Genomic DNA, 23,123 nt, shown 5'->3' on the forward strand with positions numbered 1-23,123 from the left:
ACCTTTATAGGTCTCCTGTGGCATCTGGTATTAGGAATTTGGGAGTGGGTATTTCCCCCGAATCAGGTTTATTCCAGAATATTTCATGAATTCATGATTACACGTGAATCCACAGCTGTTTGAAGTGTTGCTTGAGACATTAGAGCACTTTTGATAGTGTAATGGATACATACCGACTGCTGGCAGAAGGGACTGAATTTGTGGACAGAAGTTAGAAAGGTGTCAGAGTGCCAATCCTGAAATTAGTCCTGTTTCTAATACTTCTAGCTTGATGTCAGTTTTTGTGATCTCCCTCTCAAGTAGGTCTGACATGTTCACTGGAAGTGGCATTCATCCTGGACAGCTCTGAGAGCGCAACCATATCACTGTTCGAGAAACAGAAGACCTTCGTGTTGAGCTTCAGCACCCGGCTCGCCATGCTGCAGGTGCCCAGCTGGACGATGAAGGTGCGGATGGCTGCGCTGCAGTACAGCAGCACTGTATCCATAGAGCACAGATTCTCAGCCTGGAAAGACCTGGACTATTTTCACGGTCAAGTCAGCACCATGAACTACATCGGTCACGGCACCTATACCACCTACGCCATCACCAATGCCTCACAGCTGCTGGTGCATGAGACCTCAAAGGACAGCGTGAGGGTGGCGGTGCTAATGACAGAAGGAGTCGATCATCCCCGTAACCCTGATGTGATTGCAGCTGCTGTGGAGGCCAAAGGTCATGGCATAAAGTTCTTTGCTGTTGGGCTATCAGATATTGCCCAGCAGAATAATGCCAAGCTCCGGGCCATCGCCAGCACACCTGCTCAGCAGTTTGTCCAAAGTATGCTCGACTCTCAGCTAGAAGAGAAGCTGCTCAAAGAGATGGTGAGTGTTGGCTTCAAGTAAAATGAGCTCAGGCACAGAGGTGCCAGTACAGAGTCGAGACACATCAGAGTGGTGAAATGCTTTTTTGGAAAACGTTGTGCTTGGAAATAAACTTCAGTTATTGAAGGACCTGACAAAGCTTACTGAATGACAAAAAAAAGCTTATTATAAAGACGCTGACTATAGATTCAGTCCAGGGAAACACAAAATATACTATATGAGTGCTACCACAGCTACTTGGTTACTTCTTGTTTTACTTTGAAAGTTTTGGAAAAGGGCTGGAACTGTGTACTACCTATCGAGTTCTACCGACTATTCAAAGCTTTATCTATGCCACATCTTCATACAGTTAACTTAAATATCTCTGGAAAGTTTGAATCCAGAACAGACTTGAGATAAGGTGACAGCACTGAAAATGCCACGTCCAGACGAAGAGAATCAACCTTTCGGGATTTCCTGTCTGGGTGGTTGAGCATGCATCAAGACGATACAGGAGAAAGTTTTCATAATATTGTTATGTAATAAATAAATTTATATTAAAATATCAATTGTCCACATTAAACTTTATAGTAAAACCTCAAAGTCCAAGACTAAACCAATCATTTCACCTAATTTACCTCAATTCTTTTACCACTCATAGAAAAAGTTTATGAATTTCCATTAAGGGCTATCTTTGTTCTTGGCTGTGCCATTGGCCTCAGCAAAGTAGAGTGGTGACAAGCGCTACAGTGTAGCTAACAATCTATTTTAATTGACTGGGTGGTTAAATTGCTTAGTAAATAGAGCAGAGGATGCACTAAACACAAGCTCAGCATTTCTACCCTAAAAGGTCATAAGTGAAAGTATCTTAGAACTATCAGGCAAACTGCTTGCATGCTAACTTTATGGCATTGGGTGGATGACAGGCAAATATTATAAAAGTATAACAAATAAAAATTTATAACCTCTTATCAGAGAGTCGCCCAGGTATAGGGTATTTCTAAATACCCCTGTGGTGACCCCTAAAGAAGTAGTTTAAACACAACAAGCCCTAAACGAGTCACTTCTTCTCTGGTTGGTGTTAAAAGAGGTAAAAGTTTAGCTTTTGACAGATTAAAGGTTTATGTACAAACAGAAGAAATTAACCTGTGCTTTGATGTATGTTTTAATGCTACATTACTCAATTTCTCTTTTTTGAAAGAGTTTAACAATCTTGAAAATCAGAGTTTGTCTTAAAAACCTTAACTGTAATTAAAAAAATAAAAGAAACCAGAATGTGACTGCTGTCACTGTAACACAAAGGTGTACTACTGATACCTATAATTCAGCAGCTCCTTCTAATAGAATAGGACATAGGTATCTGACATCCTGCATACTCTCCTAAAATTACTGACATCAGATGCCGTGTCTGGAACTGGGCTACAGAGATCATCTTCTGTTTAGTCTTGTTCATGCTCATGCTGTCCTTACAGCGGGTTCACATCTTAAGTAAGAGTTGTGTCTGCATGAGGGTGTTTTCCTGGCTGCTTTGCATTTTCCACAGCACCCAGAAATGTCAAATATCTGCAGGAGGTCACGGCTAGTCTGAGAGACTGGCATGGCTTGTTCTGCTTTTCATTAATGTGCCATTTTATTCAATCACATTTAGCACTTCCAAAACAGAGACAGCTACATGACAGAGGACAGTACCCAGTTTTACCAAATGTAGAACTTATAGAGCTTATAGAGGTTACTTACCTGCTATGCTGAGTTGGCACCCAGGCACCCAAGTGCCCCAAAAGCTTAGGTTGAGTTCACATAATTAGATTAATTATTATTTAAAAATTGTACCATGAAATGTTAACATTAACAATGACAGATTTTCAGTTTTCATCTTGTGCTCAAAGCCCAAAGTTGTTTGTTCTCATTGTTTGCTGTAGAGGTTTCTTTTAGCATATTGCATTTTTATATCTTTCTGTATGTGTTGTCACAGGGTAACCAAAAACCAGTTGGGGTTAGTTCACTGGAAATAATGATGTGAACACAGCTGTAGAGATGATTTTCAGGTTCTGTGCAGTACCAAGTGTCCTGCAGATAGTATTTCATGAAGAGTAAAACTACACACAAGTCTGAAAATCACTACTAAATTATTTGCATAGTTCATGGCAAACAGAAATATTTAGATCCTTTATCTAGATATGATGAAAGTATCCTGTTACAAGTTACAGACATGGGCAGCTGCTGACAACACAAACAAGCAATGTCGTTACATTTCTTCCAAGTACACTTGCAGAAATGGAAAAAGAAAAGACATAGTTGGTGTGTAGTGTTGCTTCAGATAAGTCTGTGTGGTCACACAAAAAAGAAAGAAACAGCCATGAAAGCATTCGCCAGAAGGCTTGGATTCACCTGTGATGTCACTTGGACCCAGTCAGATCATAGTGGAAACTTTAACAGGTCTTAAGGTAAAGGGGAAAAGTACTGACTTTAAAATACTTTAAAGTGGTGGACACATCTGCTGCCAAGCAACTAGCACCATTCCCCAGTGGGACTCAGACTGTAGATAAAAGATGGACGTAACTGACACATTTTTTTTATCTTCTGTTTTTTTCCACAGGGTGCAGTTGCATATGAAGGGGTAAGACTTAAATGGAAGTCAACATCTATTTAGTATGGCTAATGGTTGCACTGACTTTATAATATTTTTCTCGCTCTGATAGTGTCCACAGGCCCAAGTATGTCTGTGTGAAAGAGGAGAGAGAGGTCCTCCAGGAAGTCCTGTGAGTTTTCAGCAACTAAACACTGAGGAGTTTCATAAGTGGAAAACACTATTAGCTTTACAGCTTAATCATTGCTTCATCTTAAAACTGGTAATATTTCCAGGGTAGAAAAGGAGACCCAGGCTTCAGAGGGCCAGCTGGTCAAAAAGGAGCGAGGGTGAGTCGTGACACAAAGAAAGTCTTTCTAAAATATTTCAGTGTTTAATTAGTGGGCTTCTGTTTAAAGGGGGAGTCTGGGCTGAATGGCACACCTGGAAGTGATGGTCCACCGGTAAGAAAGCAGATTTGTCCCTTGTTTTTGCACAACTGCCAAACAGCAAGCATGTTAAGAGATGAAACATCGGTTTTTAACCTGTTTGAATTGTTTGCAGGGCCGCACAGGTTACAAAGGCAACAAGGTGAGTGACTGTGACCTTTCAGCTGCTCTGTTCTCACTATTGAAACATGTCCTCAGAAAATATCTGCAGGGTCTAACGTTGTGTCGTGTGGTCTTGTAGGGGGACAGAGGAGACTGTGGCACTCCTGGGGAAAAGGGTGACACTGTATGGTCATTTTTTTCTGAGATGTTTCAGTAAACACCCCAGACTTTATCCATGTAGTGACATAGGTTTTATGTTGCAGGGCCCAGAGGGTCCTCCGGGCCCACAAGGACCAAAAGGAGCACAGGTAGGAGTGGCCACAAGTCTCAGTTCTGGTTTTGTTTTATACTGAATTGTGACAATTATGGGCCCTGGTTTAAATCCCACATTTTTGTGAGGCTTTCCTGACTTTTTGTCTACATTATTCACACACTTGTGAATCCATGAAAAGAGAGGATAAAAAGATGTCCATGTAATTCATGGAAGGCAACCAAACCAACTGTTTATACAAGATGGAGTCACTGAGTTGTCATCCACTGTTTTGCGAATGGTATAATTCATCTTTAAAGACAACAGATTTTTAATGAATTTGGACTTTTTTCAATCACAAGCAATTTTCTATTTTTCAGTGTCAAAATTTAAGTTCCATTACTTTCAAAACTCATCGCTCAGGCTCCTGAAAAGTCGACATCCGACAGTTGGTATTCTCTTCAATATGAAAAATGGAAGTGGAATTTGTCTTTTATTCGTCTTTGCACTAATGGAATGTGAATATTGGATTATGGGTAATCCTGATACCATTGGGGCTATCTAAAGCTGTGAATCCAGGCTTGCAGGATATTATTCTTTTGCAGGAACAGACTTTGTGTGATGGGATTAGTGCAGCGACCTGGCCGCACAGCAGCACTCTTCCTCCTCTGTGCTACTGGCACAGTGTCAGTATAACCTTGTTGTTTCATGAGCTAGGCATGAGAATCGAATGGCATGAAAGACATGAATGTCGATCTTAATCCTGTTGTATTTTTTATTCAGCGGCAGTGGGTTGGTCTTGACCTGCAGATCAGTAACACAGTGTGGGGGCTTCCTTTTTGATTCATACATGACTGCTTTTTGTTTGATTCATTTGAGAAGTGAAATATAAGGTTATAGATTATGTAGGTTATAAATGAGTAAATGTGTATTTCTTTTGCAGGGAGCGCCAGGACCACCAGGGGAGGTGGGTCCTGAAGGCCCATCGGGTTCTAAAGTAAGTTTCTCAAGATGCAATGGATTCTCTGTCATTCCTGCTTGGTTGGACTAGCCTTTAAAACTGCAACAAAATCTCTTCACAGAGTTGATGTGCCACCCAAATGCAAATTGCAGGAACAAAAATATCTGAGCAATAGAGGAAATTTAATAGTTGATTTAAAGAGTCACAAAGAAAACGAGGCACCAGGGAGAAAAAACAAGAACCTGAGCACAAGAAACACTAACAGACATTTCAATAAAGATCTACATTGAACTACATATACACAGAGGGCAGATTTATTTGTGGTATGTTTTTAGTGCGATACAGCTGCTGAAGCAATACAACCAAAGCACAAACTGCATTGCATCCTCGCTGAAATTTACATGTTTTCAGCTGGCGATTGAGAAAATTACTGAATGTTTTTATACTTGGTCCTAATGCTGCTAAGTGTCTTTTACACTGCTGGAACTGCACCTCCTAAAACACAGATTAGAACACTGATCGCCTACAGGTGTGGACTATTTGTTCCCCAATCAATAGAATAAATTTCTCTTTGTTCTGGCAACAGCCCTCATTAGGCTACATAACTGTCAGCACCGAGCTCACTGAATAACCTTTAGTGTTTAAATGCATCAAGTTTAAAGTTTCAGAGCTCTAATGTGCACCCAGCTGTAAAATAAATGTATTAATTTGAGGTAATATGTAATGTATTTGATTGCTCTGTGTGCTGGTGATGATCACGAATTCATAAGATTCATGATTTTCTGCAGCATTACCCTTGTGTCTTTGCAGCACCAGTGATGGCTTTCGCTGTTATATGTTTAATATTTTTAATAGATTGTTTCACCCTTCCTTGGATAATGTGTCTGTTTGCAGTAGCTGGTTCTCAGTTGATCCATTTTACACCACAAATAAAATTAAATGACATGTGAAACAACCCACTTATGTGAGCATGCTCAGTGCTTAAAGCAGAAAGCCTGGGTGAACAAAGAAAACTGATAACCACTGTTGTGATGTTTCTGAGGTTTTAGGTTTTGTCAAGCCAGCTAACTTCAAGAAACTCTGGCTACAGTGAACTTGCTTCATAGCGTGACCCTCAGGCTTTAGACAATTTAGGGAAATAAGAGGTTCCAGGGGAGAACCAACAAAATAATAAGCCTAGGCTTCAAAGTATCCCAAAGGCCCAACATCTCCACTTTGGTCTCATCAGTCCAAAGAATATTGTTCCAGAAATTGTTTTTTAGATGCAGTTTTGCAAACCTAAACTCTGCTCCCATCTTTTTTTTTAGAGAATCTTCTTGTCAAGCCTTGTTTGACTTTTCCAAATTATATGGAGTGCATATAGTCCTGTGAAAACCTATATTACACAACTATGTAGTAAAGTTTTGGATATTTCCACAAAAGTTTCTAGAATTTTGTGAATTTATCCTTAAAATATAAAAACCCTGTTTTTGAGATACTGTGACATTAATCTCTAAATAAAATAGTGCCTTATCAACTTAAATATATATTTTTATTCTAAAATAATGCTCGTAATGCTGCTTTGTATTGAGCAAAAGCAGTCTACAAGGTCCCCCAAAGCTCAAGAACTCACTTGTTGCTCATTCTCATTCTTTTTCCATACAAACTCTTAATGATGTCCATATTCAGGTTTTACTGACAGGCATACGAGTCTTCTTCAGTTTAGGGAACTAAAAGTTATGTATCCCAAACATTTAGATTATCATGTCAATAAAATCATGACTATTTGGTCAGACAAAAAAGAAAATGTTGCAATCTCTGACACACCATCATTCATATGCAGGACTGTGCGGACACTTTCCCTGACAACATCTGCACGGTCACATATCAGCTTTGGCTCAAGAAAGCGAGGGACATAATACTGACCTTTACAGTGTGTGCCAAAGCCTAATAAGATGGTGTTGCTTCCATCGCCACAGAGCTTCCCCATTTCTTTTTAACAAAAATGTCTTTATGCCGATAAAATCACATGTGATTTATAGCATTTTTTTTAATAGCCGACACTCTGAATGTCTGACTACAGTTTTTTAGTAAGCTATGTGATTGGATAAGTTTATCTGGTCATTTTTTGCAAAAAGGTTTTGAATAGATTTGCATAAAGATGAATATTCTACCTTCACAAATACACACTATGAAACTGAAATAAGAAATATTGGGAGACATCATCTTGATGTTCTCAAGAAAATATCCCAGATGTCTTTCTGGATCCAGAGACTGAGTTCATGCTCTGCTGTTATTTATTTTTTTGGCTGTGCTGTTTGAAGAGTATTCCTAAGTGGTGTATTTTTTCAACAGTGAGGTTGATTTACTGAGTCAGTGTCAGGGTGACAAGAGAACTTTCATGTATGTTCTCACATTCAGGGCCTTCAGCACTTATGTCAAGCACTTTGAGTTTACGTGTAATAAAAACAATAAACATTTCCATAAGCATTATATACAGCATTTGTTGCTTGGACTAAAGTTGCCCAGTTAGACTGCTTTGTCAGTATCCTGGATTGGATGGTTCTCTCATATACATTTCTTCATCTTAATTTAATTTTGAATTCTACCACAGCAGGACTTTAGTTGTTCATGAATAAACTGTTTGTACTGTACAGCTGTGTATACAGCAAAGTTTCCCTGAAAGAATCCCTGAGATTGTTCTTTTATTGCCTTTTCCCTCTCTAATGCATGATGATGGATTCTCATACTGAACATAGCCAAAGTGCAGTGAATGTAAATTCTCAGTTTCCAACATTTTTTTCTACTCTTGGCTTCGTGTGATGTTAGAGGGGGTCCAGTAGTAAAAATATGGAGCATAACAGGTCCCCATAAAGAATAAAACAATAGATTAGAATGATTTTATTGGATTAGAAGGACTACATGCATCCTGGCACCATCTGTCATCTTGTCATTTTACATTCTGTTAACCTGTTTTCTGTGTTGTTTGCTGTATCATCACGTAACATACAAACCTTTGAACTTGATTACTCTCAGGGAGAAAGAGGACCCAGCGGTGAACCTGGACAACCAGGAGACATTGGTATTGGATTCCCAGGAGCCAAGGTGACACATTTATATTACAATTACTATAAAAATCATAATTCAAAGTGAAAATGTCAGTGAGGGTGGAGAGAGATATTTCATTGCTGGAAGTCAAACAGCGGTGAGGTTTTGTTTCTGTGAGAAAGGAATTCAAATACCTATTAAATCATCTCAGTTGAACTGCTACAACTGCAAGACACTGAATAAAAAAAGATATTTTATTACTGAGTTATGGGAAATTTTGTTTTTACTTTTTACTAATTACAGGGTGACAAGGGTAATCAGGGAAGACCAGGTCCAGCAGGTCCTCCGGGCATAGGTGAACCAGGACTCCCGGTAAGTATGAAGATTAGGATCTTTGGCATTAAGAGCTCATATCTTATGAGTAACAGTGTCGTAGTGAGCTTTTATATATAAACATACAGACAAGTGAGATAAAAGTTAGACAAAACTGACATAACTTCGTAAGCTGCTGAGCCGCTTTGTGCCACCAAAACAGCTTCAATGTACCATTTATTCTACAAATGTCTAGAACTCTACTCTCTAGAACTCTCTAGTATTTTTTTCCATATGATTTTTGATGTTATTGTGGGTTATTTTACTGTGATGCGTAATCATTTAGGCATTTCTTTTAATTTGTTACCCTGTTAGCTAACTTAGACCACAATAATTACAAGAAAAAGGTATTTTTATCCACAATAAGTGACATCGCAGCTCTGTTCTGGGACTTACCTAACCTTACATTTATGCACATGGAAGAGGTTAATGAATGCTTTATTAGCCTAGAGGGCAGCAGGAAGACTTACACAGCATGAATAGAGGAGCCAAAGTGAGATGGGTTGCAAAGCAGTTTGCATTTGGGAGGCTGAAGCAAATACAGTAAATACCCTGTCCCATATGGGATCTGACTGTTTGTTACATCGGGGTTGTCAGCCAAACCTTCAGCTAAGCCTGATAGCTCAAATAAATCTTGTGTAAGTCCTAGGCTTTTCCTTTTCTTTTTAAAATCACCCTTTTCTGTTTTAGATCTGCAGCTACTAAAACCTTCACAAGTACAGACTTTTATTTAAAGTTCTGTTTGTTCCAGGGACCTCAAGGATCACCTGGAACACAAGGAAATCCTGGACCTCCTGGAGAGGGGTTTCCAGGACCAAAGGTGGGAAAAGTCTTTGATTACATACAGTACTGCATAAAAGTCTCAACTCACCTTTTTCATATTTTGTTTCCAAGGAGCCAGACTTTTTAACATAATTTTTAAAGTGGAATTGAGCAGACTTTGATCCATCATTTAATACCTATCTGGAAAGTTTCTTATTGACAGCAGCGTCTTTTTCTCAGCATGAGAATGATCCCATGTATGCTTCCAGTGCAATAAAAACATATCTGAATAGAAAAGCACACAATGGAACGCCCGGAATCATGGATTGGCCTCCTCAGAGCCCAGACCTCAGAAGCAGTGTGGGATCATCTCTACAGAGCATGGAACAAAATGCAGCCAGCATCCAAAGAAGAGTTTAGGAAAAGAAACAGACTAATTTGTATTTAAAAAAAATGTACAGATCAGTGTAAGTGGTAGGATTGAAAGATTGCTGTTCTTAATTGTATAATTTACATACAGCTATGTATAAATCAGATTTCTCATATTTTCTTTAGGGTGATCGAGGATATGAAGGTCCAAAGGGAAGTCGTGGGCCTCCTGGTATTGGGATCAAAGGTGACAAGGTGATTTAACTAAAATTTACTGCTGAATTCCTCATCAATGTCTCCATGTACAGATCTGAATCTTTAATCATTGCATTTCTTCTATTCCTTTTTCTCAGGGCAATTTTGGTCCACCAGGAAATCAAGGTCCAGTTGGTGCTCCTGGTCCAGGACTTCAAGGAGAAAAGGTAAACATGTCAAACATGTGGCCCAGGGGCCAGAATGAGTCCATCAAAGGGTCTCATTTTGTCAGCTTGATGGCTTTGTTAAGTAAAAAATTTAAAAGTCATTAATTATTCCTATTTTTCAGCAAACTGCTCGGCTAATCCTTTTGTGATGATTTCCAGTAGTGGAAATGTTTACAAGTATTTAAAGATTTACAAGTTTTTTGAATCGTAAAAAGGAAAAAAGAAATTCTCTTGATGTGAAGGGCTTTCCACTGTAAGCAGTAAACTATGATGTACATGCAATAACAGACTCAATGAATGTGATATAAACTGAAATAATCGTAAGCACCTGGTGAACTGTAACACCATTTCATAGAAAAATTATCAGTAATTGGTTTTGAGGAGTTTTTCTCTCCAACATCAGTCGGTCAGGTAAGCAGAGAGTTTGAAATAGACACTGAGACATGAAATCACACATATTTATGTCAAAACGTCTCATCTGTTTTATTCGTCTCATCTTTCAGCTTTAGTCGTGCTCTGACTCGGATGAACATTTTCACCCTCTTTCACGTCGTAACCTTTAAAGAGACTTTTTGTTTAAGCATATTTTATTACACAATGATTTTACTCGTCTGACCTTGTTAATACACAGTAAATACACATACACAGTGAAATTTAAGCCTGGGAAATCCAAAAAACATTAGATTAACAATAACAAAGAATTCATGTCCTTCAACACAGTCCTGACTAATGTTTCATTTAGAAATAAAAACTGAAACTGAAGGCAGACATGTTATACTGTCACTTTGACTTTTCTCATCAAAAATAGATTTAGAAACATCCAGCTTCTTCCACTGATCCACTTCAGTGTTGCACGGGGACTACAGCATATCCCAGCTGGCATAGGGGCCACTAAACAGACAACCATTCACATTCAAGTCACACCTACGTATAATTTTACCGTCTCCAATTGACGTAACCCCATCCATGTGTTTTGGGTCAACTCCACATAGAAAGGCCCTGCCTGGATGGTGGATTCAAACTGAGGACCATCTTGCTGGCAAGAAGGCGCTAACCACCATGCTAAAAAATCAAACAACCCGCCCCCCCCCTCTTCAACTTAACTCTCTTTTTTTCCTTCAGGGAGATCAGGGTCCAGCTGGGCCTCCAGGACCCAAAGGAGCTCCAGGTGTTGGAATAGCAGGACCAAAGGTAAGACACACAATAACAGACAAGATGATGATTGTGAATCGGTCTTCCTCTGAATCAGAGGGTTTACTGGCTGCTGGAGGTTAAGACATAATTCAGTCAATTCAGTTTAAAATAGTAACAAGGAAAAATCGGACTCTAAAGCAGCAATTGAGTCTGTAGTATGCTATGCTATATACTATTATAATAAGGTCCATATTTTACATATAGTCTATCATTTGTTGTGCCACGTACCATTAACACTCACTGGCAAACCCAAGGTATATATGACAGAAAATAATGAGAAACAAATATCCTTTACGTTTCTGAGTAATGTTTTCTAAAGATGCAGTGCTCTGGTGTTTCAAGAAATTCATACGAAAGAAACTCTTATAGATGATACTAAATATTTACATCTTTTTTTGAATACCCAAATGACTATGTGACTATTACCTTCAGGGGGATCAGGGCCTCTCAGGTGAGCCAGGACTACCAGGTGAGCGAGGTGTTGGAGAACCAGGGCCCAAAGTAAGTCCTCTTTGCACTGCTGCACTACTCCTGCTGTTACTTCCTGTAGTCAGAGTAATATTAAGAAAAACTGACCACAAATCCACATATAATACTTAATATGAATCTTTGGCCACACCTTTTGTGTTTTCAGTCCCCTTGACACAAGTGTACAAGCACTTAGATATGCAGCCTGTTTTTACAAACATCTGAAAGAATGGGGTCTTTCTAAAGAGCTCAACGAAAATTTGAGTGTGGTGATGTAATAGGGTGCCACCATAGCAGCAATTTCTTCTAGATATTCCTCAATTAACTTTAAGTGGTATTACTGCAAAGTTAGAGCAATATTTTATGAACTGGAAGATGCATTTTATTTCATTTGGACAACTGTAGGTTAGCCACCAATCCTGCTTCCAGCCTTCATGCTAACCCAAGCTAACTGCCTCCTAGCCATAGCTTCTTAATTAAAGACAACATAACGCAGATATTCATCTTCTTAATGTAGCTGATTGTATTTGCATAGTTTCAACCCCTCTGGGACTCTTTTGTGTCATTTTGCTGTTTCAGGGTGACCCTGGAGCTGAGGGGTTATCAGGTATACCTGGTCAGCCAGGAGAAGATGGAATCCCAGGACCAAAGGTAATGAAGCCTGATGTCAGTCAGTTTTCTGCTTGTTAAATGTACTTTAAATACATTTTACCAGTCTGTCTGTCCACTGTGTCATTTACTGATCAGGGGGACCTTGGGTTACCGGGGCCCCGGGGAGCTGATGGGGCTCCTGGCAAAGGTGTCCCAGGAGAGAAGGTAACAGTGTGTCTGTGTTTCAGATCAGATCTCCATATTTTGTTCTAGAGGTTATAAGCACTTAGCCACAATCCAGAAGATTGTTTACAGGTTGTTTTGTGTTATTCTGACAGGGAGACAAAGGGGACCGGGGGTCCAGAGGCCAGCAAGGTGCAGTCGGTCCTGTGGGGCCAATGGGCCCAAAGGTATGTGTGTGTTTACCAGAAGCATTTTAGAAAAAAATGTCATAATAATTTTACACAGCAGTCAAAGTGATATCTGGAGACTGAGACAAGCATTTCACTCACACTGATGATGTTATTTGGAGTTGTTTTTGGATTACTGAGTGTACATCAAGTCAAAGTAATATTGTTGCTACATAAAATGTACATGCTTTAAATGTTGGTCCAAACTCAGAAAAAACAAAAACAGGCTTTAAGAAGCACCTTATTTCCAACATGGACCTACCTGCAAACCAGAAGGTTAATTAGTGAACTAGTAAATTCTTAAATGGAACCCCCCCCCCAAAAAAAAAACAGAAATCTGCTGCTACAGTTACACAAACAGCACATCCGTCCCTCCTTCCAGCCATCTATTTTGTACAACTTCAGAGTGGTAGGGGTGCCTGGAACATGTACGAGGTATAGGTTGCATCTGGACGTGTTACCGGCCCATCCAGGGTGCAAGCAGTGAGGAAAGAGAGAAAATATAAAAATGTATTAAAAAATTTACAAAATTTGAAATTGTTCTGTTAAAGTGTATGACTGATACCATGGTATCCGTCAGGTTCTAAAAAAAGGCCATGATTAGATATTATCATGCATTCAGGGAATTATTTTTAAATGGCTTTGTGTACCGTTATCTTTCTAATAAGTGCTTTCTCCTACAGGGCCAACCAGGAATTATGGGGCTACCAGGTCCAGCTGGACTTACTGGCAGGGGTATAGCGGGGGCCAAGGTAAATCAAGGCTGCATAACTAAAGTTGGTGTGACTTTCAGTAATAGTATCAAATCAAATCAAATCACTTTTATTGTCACATCACATGTGCAGGCACACTGGCACAGCACATGCGAGTGAAATTCTTGTGTGCGAGCCCCACAAGCAACAGAGATGTGCAAACACAACAACACAAACAAGCAAAATACAAGAATGGCCAACCTGAAACTAATAAATATATGTACAATATATAATAGTGTATGCATTTCTGGATGTGTATACTAAATATTTTCCTACGCGTGTGTGTGTGTGTGTGTGTGTGTGTGTGTGTGTGTGTGTGTGTGTGTGTGTATACACATTTTTACAAATTAAATAGTAAAAATAAATAAATAAATAATAATAATAATAATAAAATATATAAAATATACAGAGTTGAATATGTGCAAAACAAGTGGCATTTATATACAGTGTGGAGTGCATAATGTTGAAAGTAACAGCTTTACTTCTGGGTTTTGTCAGGGAGAACCAGGTCCACAAGGTCCACCCGGAGCTGTGGGAGACCCAGGAATTGGTTCACCTGGATCCAAGGTCAGTTCACTTCCGGTTTACTCTTCAGTTATCCTCCCCAGTAAAGTATGTGAGTACAATTAAGTTTTGGTTTGTAGGGTGACAGAGGGCCACAGGGCCCCCTTGGGCCACCTGGACTAAAAGGAGAAGGTTTCACTGGCCCCCCAGTGAGTATCAAACCAGATTACAGCCTCTTTTATCAGCACAAGACTCCAAGTAATCACACTCAGGTTTCAATGTCAATTGAAAAAAATATTCTTAGGGACTTCCCGGGCCTCCTGGCCTGATGGGAGAGACTGGACCAGATGGGATTGGTTTACCTGGAACAAAGGTAAGTAAAAATACTGGCTTTTTAAAAAATTATTATTATGGAGTAGTTCTCTTCACCTCTTAGGAACATTTAAATAGATAATTTAGATAGTCAGATTTTGAAAAGGAATAAACAGTTCCCCTGTTTACTCTTCAAAGCACCTTGAGGCAACTGCTGTTGTGATTTGGTGCTATATAAATAAAGTTGAATTGAAGTCTTACCTTTTATCTGACCTATTATCCAAAAGCTTCTGCTTTCTTGTTTGATAAAAAAATACAAATAACGACTTTTTCTGACTTTCCTTTTGTTGCTGTGATGATTTTGGTTTTAAACAGTTTTATTTGTGCAATTAATAATAGTTTTAATTATTGCATTTTTCCTTTTATTTTTGAAAATCTGTATGTTGTTTGCAAGAATGCAAGACTGCATGTCTGTCTGTAGGCATGTACACTTAAATGAAGCATTTTGTAACTGTGCGTTCTAAAAACTGATGCACAAATAAAGCTATTATCATTATTGCAAGTATCAATAAATATTTAATAACTTACGTTCAGGGAGAAAGAGGCTTGCCTGGGCCTCCTGGACCTGCTGGGCCACCAGGAATCGGGTTACCTGGTCCAAAGGTAATCAGAAATGTAGAAAACAATGGATTTTGTTGTATTTTTGTTGTCTTAAGTAGATATAAAGTTTTCTTTTCCTGCAGGGTTCAGCTGGCCAAATTGGACCACCTGGTCCACAGGGGTTACCTGGAGAAGGGTTACAAGGACAAAAGGTACCATTGTCACCTGTCACTCACATTTATTCACTTGCAGCTGAATTATTGAATGTTTCTATAAGTACATTTTAAGTAATAATGAAGATAATAAAGATTCTGATTTAGGGAATTCATGTTTGCTACACTCTGGTAACACAGTGATAAAAGAATTGCTGTGTTTCCATTGAGTCTCGCAAACTAAATAATGAGTTTTCTAACAGGTTTGGTTGGATTTTAGCTAAGACATATGAACCTACATTCCCTCCTTTTATGCTGTGGTCATTAGCAGCAAGAGAAGCACACTGGAGTTGTTTTGAATGAAGATCTGATAGGGTCAGTAAGTTTTTCAGTGGATCTATGCAGTTTTTTAGAGACAGGTATGGAAACAATTGTTGCCATAAATTTAGATATCATTATCTCACTAACATTAACCATAAAGGTCTGAAAGGTCACACAGGGATGAGTGACAACATGAACTCTGCTGAATGTTTACAGGGCGAGTCTGGATTTCAGGGGCTGCCCGGCCCCAGAGGTCCTCCAGGACAAGGTCTGCAGGGTGATAAGGTACCTTGATGTTCGCAATGTGGGAAGTGAGGAATTATTATGTAAACTAAAGTCAGCACTCAAATAAAGGTGAAAGATAATCTATGCAGTGTCATCACCTCAAACATACAGAAGCAACAATGAATGCAAAAGATCATGTTGGGCAGAAAAATGCGATTCTGGCCGATATATGAATGATGGGACATCGTTTGCTATAACGGCTTTACTTTGTCATTTATACACTGAAAAAATTAGTGTTCTTTTCCTCCTGCAGGGGGACCGAGGGTTCAGAGGTGAGAAAGGCAATAAGGGAGACAGAGGGGAACCTGGAGAGCCGGGCATCATCGGACCTCTGGTACTGATATATTTTTGCCAGACATAATACTAACTTTTATTTCCTTCTCTGAAGAAAGTCTTGATGAATTAAGAAGTCATTCTGTAACTGTAGGTTAACAGAACAATTTAAGTCAGAAAATGCTATAGTGTTTTCCTAAATAATGACTTGTTTTAAATGACAGGGCAAAACAGGACAGAAGGGGGAACCTGGACTTACAGTAAGTATGAGTACACTTAAAATAGCTCTAAACCAATTAAATCTCAGATTATTTTTTCATTAGACGCTGGTACTACCCACATGAGCTAATGGTTTGCTGATAATCGTCTAGACAGCCAACTGTATAATCTTATATAGGGACACTATTTAAGGTTTTTTAGCCTGCGTGCTGTTGCTGCAGATCTGCAAACCACTTTGTAACCCACCTCCTGCCAGCTCATTTTATGCTGTATTTAACATAATGTCATGTCTGTTGTCATTGATGCATCGACTGTGTCTTCAGAAATTATTGAGTTTTTCTCCGCATGCGGAGATTTAAGTAACAGGTGGGTGTGGCTTCTGTGACTGAGTTGACACTTAAGGACATCTGCTCTTTCTCACATCATACATATCCAGGGTTTAGAAAAAAAGGCATGAAACTCAGAGTTAAAAACCTGAGCTTGACACTCACAGATATTATTTGTTTGTGTTGCCATATTTAACATCAGCATCCACAACAGTAACAGTGCATGTTAGATGTTATGGAAATGTATAATAGGGTCCCTAACTTAACCAATAACATATGTTAAAAAGACAAATAAAAAAATGTGTTGAACCACCTCTAAAATATTGTACTCTCTTTCACAGAGGGATGAAATCATCAAAATAGTAAAATCCATCTGCAGTAAGTCACAAAATTAAGTTTGTGAATCTTAGTTTTCCTTAAATCAGTCACCAAGGATTAGTTTCCTCTTTAGTCATTAACCTTTATTTGCTCCTCTGGTCGTGTTTTTGCTCCATGTCATCAGGTTGTGCACTGACGTGCCGCCAGACACCCTTGGAGCTCGTCTTTGTGATCGACAGCTCAGAGAGCGTCGGCCCGGAAAACTTCAACGTGATCAAAGACTTTGTGAACGCCCTGATCGACCACACCTCGGTCAGCCGGGACATCACTCGTGTTGGCGTGGTCCTCTACAGCCACATAAACATGGTGGTGGTCAGCCTCAGACAGGAAGCCAGCCTCGATGAGATCAAGTCTGCTGTGCATTCCATGACCTACCTGGGCGAGGGCACATTCACAGGCAGTGCCATCCAACAGGCCAACCAGGTGTTCAAGGCAGCCCGGCCAGGTGTGAGGAAGGTGTCGATCATCATCACCGACGGACAGGCCGATAAGAGGGACTCGGTCAGTCTGGAGAGCGCCGTGACAGAAGCCCAGAGAAGCAACATTGAGATGTTCGTGATCGGAGTGGTGAACAAAAGCGATCCACTGTACAAAGAGTTCAAGAAGGAGCTCAACTTCATGGCCACTGACCCCGACAGTGATCACTTGTACCTGATCGATGAATTCACAACACTTGCAGGTGACTGGCCTTGACACAGGCTTTATGATCTGATAGTTTTGTCTGACTGAAATGCAGCAAAAAATGCTAAGTAAAAAGCCTAGTATAATACAATAAAGTGGATTTAGAAAGAACCATTTTACTTTAACCAACTGAAAACCTGCAGCTGTGATCCTACTTGATTCTAACACAAGGAGAGCACAACCAACGCAGCAAACCAATAAACAAGGCAAACCAATTCCCGTAAGAAAAACTGCAATCAATTCAAAACCAAGCAAACTTAAAAAATATAAATAGTTTTCTTTCGTATTGGAGTTTGGATAAGTCATGCGTCTTATCCAGAGATTCATGAGTTTAATTTTCCACACAATACTAACATGTTTTTGGCATCTGAAACGCTGCTTGTTAAGCGAGACTGAACATTTATCATTATAAAGAAGTGAAGCGGGCACAGATGTCTCATTTTCCTGTTTTCTAGCATATCCTCAATCTGCACCTGAACATGAAAGTAAATATGATGAACCTGAAACTGGGGAACGTCTTGTATTTGTGTGCTTTGGTTCAGAAATACTCCCTCAGAAAAACTGCTGTGTTGTTAAATGCAGAGTAGAACTGTCCATTTGTCTTCTGGTGTTTGCAGCTCTGGAGAAAAAACTTTTGAGTCATATCTGTGAAAACGGAGAGAGACACTTGTTCAGCTCCATCCCGAGCTCGGGGCTTCCTCCAGGAATCCCAGAAGTCTCCAGCAACGCTCGAGAACCGCCATACAGGACAGACACGGACACTCCCACTTTCACAGGAGACTTCAGGAGAGTCCAGAAAATGGTGAAAACGTGCTGGTTTTTTTAAACTTTGTTCTGTGCGCTCAGACTCTGTTGCAATATCGAAAGGACACTAAAATCATCTTCACAGTTTGGTGACTTTTTCTCTAGCGCCAACAGCAGGTCAGATTTTTCTTTATTCAGGTGAAATATCAAAACATTTACCAATTCAAAAACTCAGCAAATGTTGCCATTTGTCTAAATATGCCAACATGCTCAAGCTGAAAGCACCACAGTGCTTAAAACATTCCTCTTGGGGTCATCAATGAGTTACGAATAACTGCCTAAAGACCCTAAAATATTTTCTTCTGTTAATATTTATATCAAAATTAAAAAAGCAAAACAAAATGTGGACCACATTCTTAAATAACTCAAATGGCTGGTGATTGTTTCCCTCAAAGTTAAAGACTCTTAGTAAAATGTATGTAAATCTCTGAGCTCTTGTGTAAATCTGTTGTCTTCAGCTGCTCTGAAGCTCTGCACCACTTCCCACAGATTTCACTCAGTGACTATGACTAGCTCAGGTGTCGCCTGGTGACCTCTGTACCTCTCTACAGTAAGATAAACTAAACATTAAAATATTTTTCTGTGCCTGTTTCAGCCCGGCCCTCCTGGTTCACACCCTGACGGTGAGTCCACCTCTAGAAAGAGGCCGACGATGAACAGTAGGACCACCTTAGAAACTCAGAGGCTTCCGTTCTTCGACAGGGAGCCCTTCAGGCCGGTAACAGAGTTCCTCCCACAGTTTGATGTGAACAACCCCACACACAATGTGGTGATGACCGGAGCCATCGGGCCAGCTGGTCCTACTCTGAAGACTCCGCCTGAGGAGAAGATACCACCGGTACCAACTCCGCCCCTGCTGTCCTCTGACAACTTCCTATCAGGTAACTGCTGACAGTCTGCAGCAGAGACTGTAAGATGGAGAAATAAAGGTGTCCCCTAAAATGATAGATAAAGCCTCTTCTGTGCATCTAAGTAGTAGCTAATGTATTTTTACAAATTCTAATCATTTTTATCCTAAAGTCAGCCTACATGTAAGGTTTGTTCCTGTTTTGATGAGAAGACAGATGTCTTTTGAGTTCAGTCTATGACTTTATCTGATGCACTATTTCTGAGTTGGGAGATCTGACTTCCTGGAATCTCATCATCACTTCAAGGTTTCCTGGAACCAGTAAATCTCCTGGATCTGTTGGCAAGAAATCAAATAAGCGTTACTCATGTTAATCCAACAAACAAGCTTTCAGACATACAGTGAATATACAGTGGCTTGCAAAAGTATTCGGCCCCCTTGAACTTTTCCACATTTTGTCACATTAAAGCCACAAACATGAATCAATTTTATTGGAATTCCACGTGAAAGACCAAAACAAAGTGGTGCACACGTGAGAAGTGGAACGAAAATCATACATGATTCCAAACATTTTTAACAAATAAATAACTGAAAAGTGGGGTGTGCGTAATTATTCAGCCCCCTTTGGTCTGAGTGCAGTCAGTTGCCCATAGACATGCCTGATGAGTGCTAATGACTAAATAGAGTGCACCTGTGTGTAATCTAATGTCAGTACAAATACAGCTGCTCTGTGATGCCTCAGAGGTTGTCTAAGAGAATATTGGGAGCAACAACACCATGAAGTCCAAAGAACACACCAGACAGGTCAGGGATAAAGTTATTGAGAAATTTAAAGCAGGCTTAGGCTACAAAAAGATTTCCCAAGCCTTGAACATCCCACGGAGCACTGTTCAAGCGATCATTCAGAAATGGAAGGAGTATGGAACTGGACGAGCTGCAGAGATCTACAGCTCAGGTGGGGGAATCTGTCCATAGGACAACTATTAGTCGTGCACTGCACAAAGTTGGCCTTTATGGAAGGGTGGCAAGAAGAAAGCCATTGTTAACAGAAAACCATAAGAAGTCCCGTTTGCAGTTTGCCACAAGCCATGTGGGGGACACAGCAAACATGTGGAAGAAGGTGCTCTGGTCAGATGAGACCAAAATGGAACTTTTTGGCCAAAATGCAAAACGCTATGTGTGGAGGAAAACTAACAATGCACATCACTCTGAACACACCATCCCCACTGTCAAATATGGTGGTGGCAGCATCATGCTCTGGGGCTGCTTCTCTTCAGCAGGGACAGGGAAGCTGGTCAGAGTTGATGGGAAGATGGATGGAGCCAAATACAGGGCAATCTTGGAAGAAAACCTCTTGCAGTCTGCAAAAGACTTGAGACTGGGGCGGAGGTTCACCTTCCAGCAGGACAACGACCCTAAACATAAAGCCAGGGCAACAATGGAATGGCTTAAAACAAAACATATCCATGTGTTAGAATGGCCCAGTCAAAGTCCAGATCGAAATCCAATCGAGAATCTGTGGCAAGATCTGAAAACTGCTGTTCACAAACGCTGTCCATCTAATCTGACTGAGCTGGAGCTGTTTTGCAAAGAAGAATGGGCAAGAATTTCAGTCTGTAGGTGTGCAAAGCTGGTAGAGACAGACCCTAAAAGACTGGCAGCAAAAGGTGGTTCTACAAGGTATCGACTCAGGGGGCTGAATAATTACGCACGCCCCACTTTTCAGTTATTTATTTGTAAAAAATGTTTGGAATCATGAATGATTTTCGTTCCACTTCTCACGTGTACACCACTTTGTGTTGGTCCTTCACGTGGAATTCCAATAACATTGATTCATGTTTGTGGCTGTAATGTGACAAAATGTGGAAACGTTCAAGGGGGCCGAATACTTTTGCAAGCCACTGTAAAGGCTGGACATGGCCACAGTGACTTCACCCATTGGTTAATGAGATTGTAAATCTTTGAGCTGAGTATTTTTGCTCTTGACCTCTTGGTAATCGTTATCAGAGATCAAAAGCAAATGCTTACTGGAACTGAAGAACTGGTTAATTACAAGTACGGCCCACGCTAAAGCATGCCCCGCTTTGTCATCATTTCTAACTATTACAGGGATTTAATTTAAAATACTAATTATTTACAAAAATTAGCATTTTAATCCAATTGGAATTTACTGGGTAAACAATTAGAGTGAGGCCTTAAGTCATCAGGAACTTGCAGATCAAGGGAAGCAAAAATGTTTTTTGTTTTTTTTTCTCTATCTAAAAGAGCCGCCCCCTGCTGGAGAATATCCATCAGTGGCTCTGAGCAAGAACTGTCACACAATTTAAACATGCATTTGAAACTATAGGATTCATATCTTATTTTTCAAAGACATTTCTGTACAAACGCTGTAAACACCTGCATTCTTCTTACTGCTCTGATGCTTCAGAGCAGTAAAATTAAGCTTTTAAATTGCTTTAAAAAGGTTGCTGTTTCAAACAGCTGTCACAAAATGTGATAATATAGGGATAGGTATCACTCAGTCAACTGGATGATTTAGGCAGCAAAACTTGACTGGAATCAACCCTAAATACCACTTTCAAACAGAACACTGAAGGATTCTCTCATAATCATGATCTCATGAATCTTGTAAGAATTGAACTGCCTTGTAGGGCCAGAAATATTGGTCAGTGTTGTCCAGCAGCTTTTATTTGGATTGGTGTAAACTACAAACATTGATGGTCATCAGAGGATCAAAGCAATCCTCTAATGTAATTCCTCTGTCTACACCATGAAAGTCACATTGTTGATCTATTAGAAACTGTTAGGTCCCACATTTTGATTCTAGTGCCATTTTCAGTTTCTCTCCCAGATGTCCTTAGTTCTGCAGAGTGCTTAATATATTACAATACAGGAAACTTTAAACCATGTTTCAATGCTTTATTTTGCCCCTCTGTCCTTGTCCCATTAAACAAAAAAAGAAAACATATTTACCAGTAACTGAACACAGCAAAAGAATAAGAGTCCCCACAGGGCTGCTAGCACAGGTGTCGTCTCTGATAACACTATTTTTTGTGGTCTCTAGCCGAGCGCTGCACCCAGACCCTGGATCCAGGGCCGTGTCGGGAATATGTGGTGAAGTGGTACTACGATCCCACGGCGAATTCCTGTGCTCAGTTCTGGTTTGGAGGCTGCTTAGGGAATGACAACAAGTTTGATACTGAGAAGAGCTGCAAAGAAGCCTGTGTCAAGGCCTGACACGCACATGCCTGCAGTCACACACACACACATATGAAATGCTTAGAAAAGATTTTGATTCAAATTGATGTGAGATTTACCAGAAAGTTCACTTCAGTAAGTGAGTACTCTTGTAGTTACTTTGACACGGATAGATAAGCAGCTAATGTTAGAAAGCATCATTAAATCAAACTGAGTTTTAGGTTTTAAATGTAGTGGACTACTTATTTGTGGTATTTGTCTTAAAACAAAGAAAAAGAGGAAACAATTTTTATGTCACTTCAGAGCTCCTCTGTTAAAATACCACTAACTTCTTTAAGAACAAGAAAATGTAACTTTTTTATAATGCAATGTTTTTTAATGATACTTTTTATGTGTACGTTTATTTTTAATACTTATAATGTCATTAAAAGATCAAATAAAAGTGTACCTTTTAATCATGAGCATCCAAGTTTCATCCAAGGCTCTTAGTTTAAGGTTTGTGCTGAATAGACATGATTTTTCCCCCCCTCTCCAAATACACACAAAAAACAAACAAATAATGCTTCTAAAAAATGCTTGGTGTATTTTTAGATTAAATATTTAGTTTTAGATGTTAAACAAAGAGACTTAAGTGCTGGGGAACTGGAACCTTTCTTAAAATCAGCCCATTTTCATGGGATCAAAGA

General features: G+C 39.7%; 1 protein-coding gene across 3 annotated transcripts in view; it reads left to right on the top strand.

Moving 5' to 3' along the window:
* The window catches only part of col28a1b (collagen, type XXVIII, alpha 1b), a 25,906-nt gene extending 2,933 nt beyond the window's left edge, over positions 1 to 22,973 (top strand). The window contains exons 4-36 of one of the 3 annotated variants that reach the window (XM_085472195.1): positions 301 to 863; positions 3,439 to 3,459; positions 3,542 to 3,601; positions 3,705 to 3,758; positions 3,828 to 3,872; positions 3,973 to 3,999; positions 4,099 to 4,143; positions 4,223 to 4,267; positions 5,153 to 5,206; positions 8,186 to 8,254; positions 8,501 to 8,569; positions 9,321 to 9,389; positions 9,887 to 9,955; positions 10,054 to 10,122; positions 11,245 to 11,313; positions 11,749 to 11,817; positions 12,364 to 12,435; positions 12,532 to 12,600; positions 12,714 to 12,785; positions 13,469 to 13,537; positions 14,036 to 14,104; positions 14,182 to 14,250; positions 14,346 to 14,414; positions 14,948 to 15,016; positions 15,097 to 15,165; positions 15,643 to 15,711; positions 15,965 to 16,045; positions 16,209 to 16,244; positions 16,871 to 16,907; positions 17,032 to 17,586; positions 18,206 to 18,390; positions 18,988 to 19,273; positions 22,304 to 22,973. In XM_085472195.1, the coding sequence (XP_085328321.1) occupies positions 301 to 863; positions 3,439 to 3,459; positions 3,542 to 3,601; positions 3,705 to 3,758; positions 3,828 to 3,872; positions 3,973 to 3,999; positions 4,099 to 4,143; positions 4,223 to 4,267; positions 5,153 to 5,206; positions 8,186 to 8,254; positions 8,501 to 8,569; positions 9,321 to 9,389; positions 9,887 to 9,955; positions 10,054 to 10,122; positions 11,245 to 11,313; positions 11,749 to 11,817; positions 12,364 to 12,435; positions 12,532 to 12,600; positions 12,714 to 12,785; positions 13,469 to 13,537; positions 14,036 to 14,104; positions 14,182 to 14,250; positions 14,346 to 14,414; positions 14,948 to 15,016; positions 15,097 to 15,165; positions 15,643 to 15,711; positions 15,965 to 16,045; positions 16,209 to 16,244; positions 16,871 to 16,907; positions 17,032 to 17,586; positions 18,206 to 18,390; positions 18,988 to 19,273; positions 22,304 to 22,476 (3,446 nt within the window). In that variant the 3' untranslated portion in view covers positions 22,477 to 22,973. Of the gene's footprint in view, positions 1 to 300; positions 864 to 3,438; positions 3,460 to 3,541; positions 3,602 to 3,704; positions 3,759 to 3,827; positions 3,873 to 3,972; positions 4,000 to 4,098; positions 4,144 to 4,222; positions 4,268 to 5,152; positions 5,207 to 8,185; positions 8,255 to 8,500; positions 8,570 to 9,320; positions 9,390 to 9,886; positions 9,956 to 10,053; positions 10,123 to 11,244; positions 11,314 to 11,748; positions 11,818 to 12,363; positions 12,436 to 12,531; positions 12,601 to 12,713; positions 12,786 to 13,468; positions 13,538 to 14,035; positions 14,105 to 14,181; positions 14,251 to 14,345; positions 14,415 to 14,947; positions 15,017 to 15,096; positions 15,166 to 15,642; positions 15,712 to 15,964; positions 16,046 to 16,208; positions 16,245 to 16,870; positions 16,908 to 17,031; positions 17,587 to 18,205; positions 18,391 to 18,987; positions 19,274 to 22,303 lie in introns of those variants that run through there. The other 2 variants (XM_085472196.1, XM_085472197.1) reach the window with 2 other exon arrangements.
* The last annotated feature ends 150 nt before the right edge of the window (positions 22,974 to 23,123 follow it).

This window comes from Copadichromis virginalis, linkage group LG11, assembly GCF_057382275.1.
Source record: "Copadichromis virginalis isolate Kocher_CV1m ecotype Utaka linkage group LG11, C_Virginalis_male_GT1.1, whole genome shotgun sequence".
Taxonomy (NCBI): Eukaryota; Metazoa; Chordata; class Actinopteri; order Cichliformes; family Cichlidae; genus Copadichromis; species Copadichromis virginalis.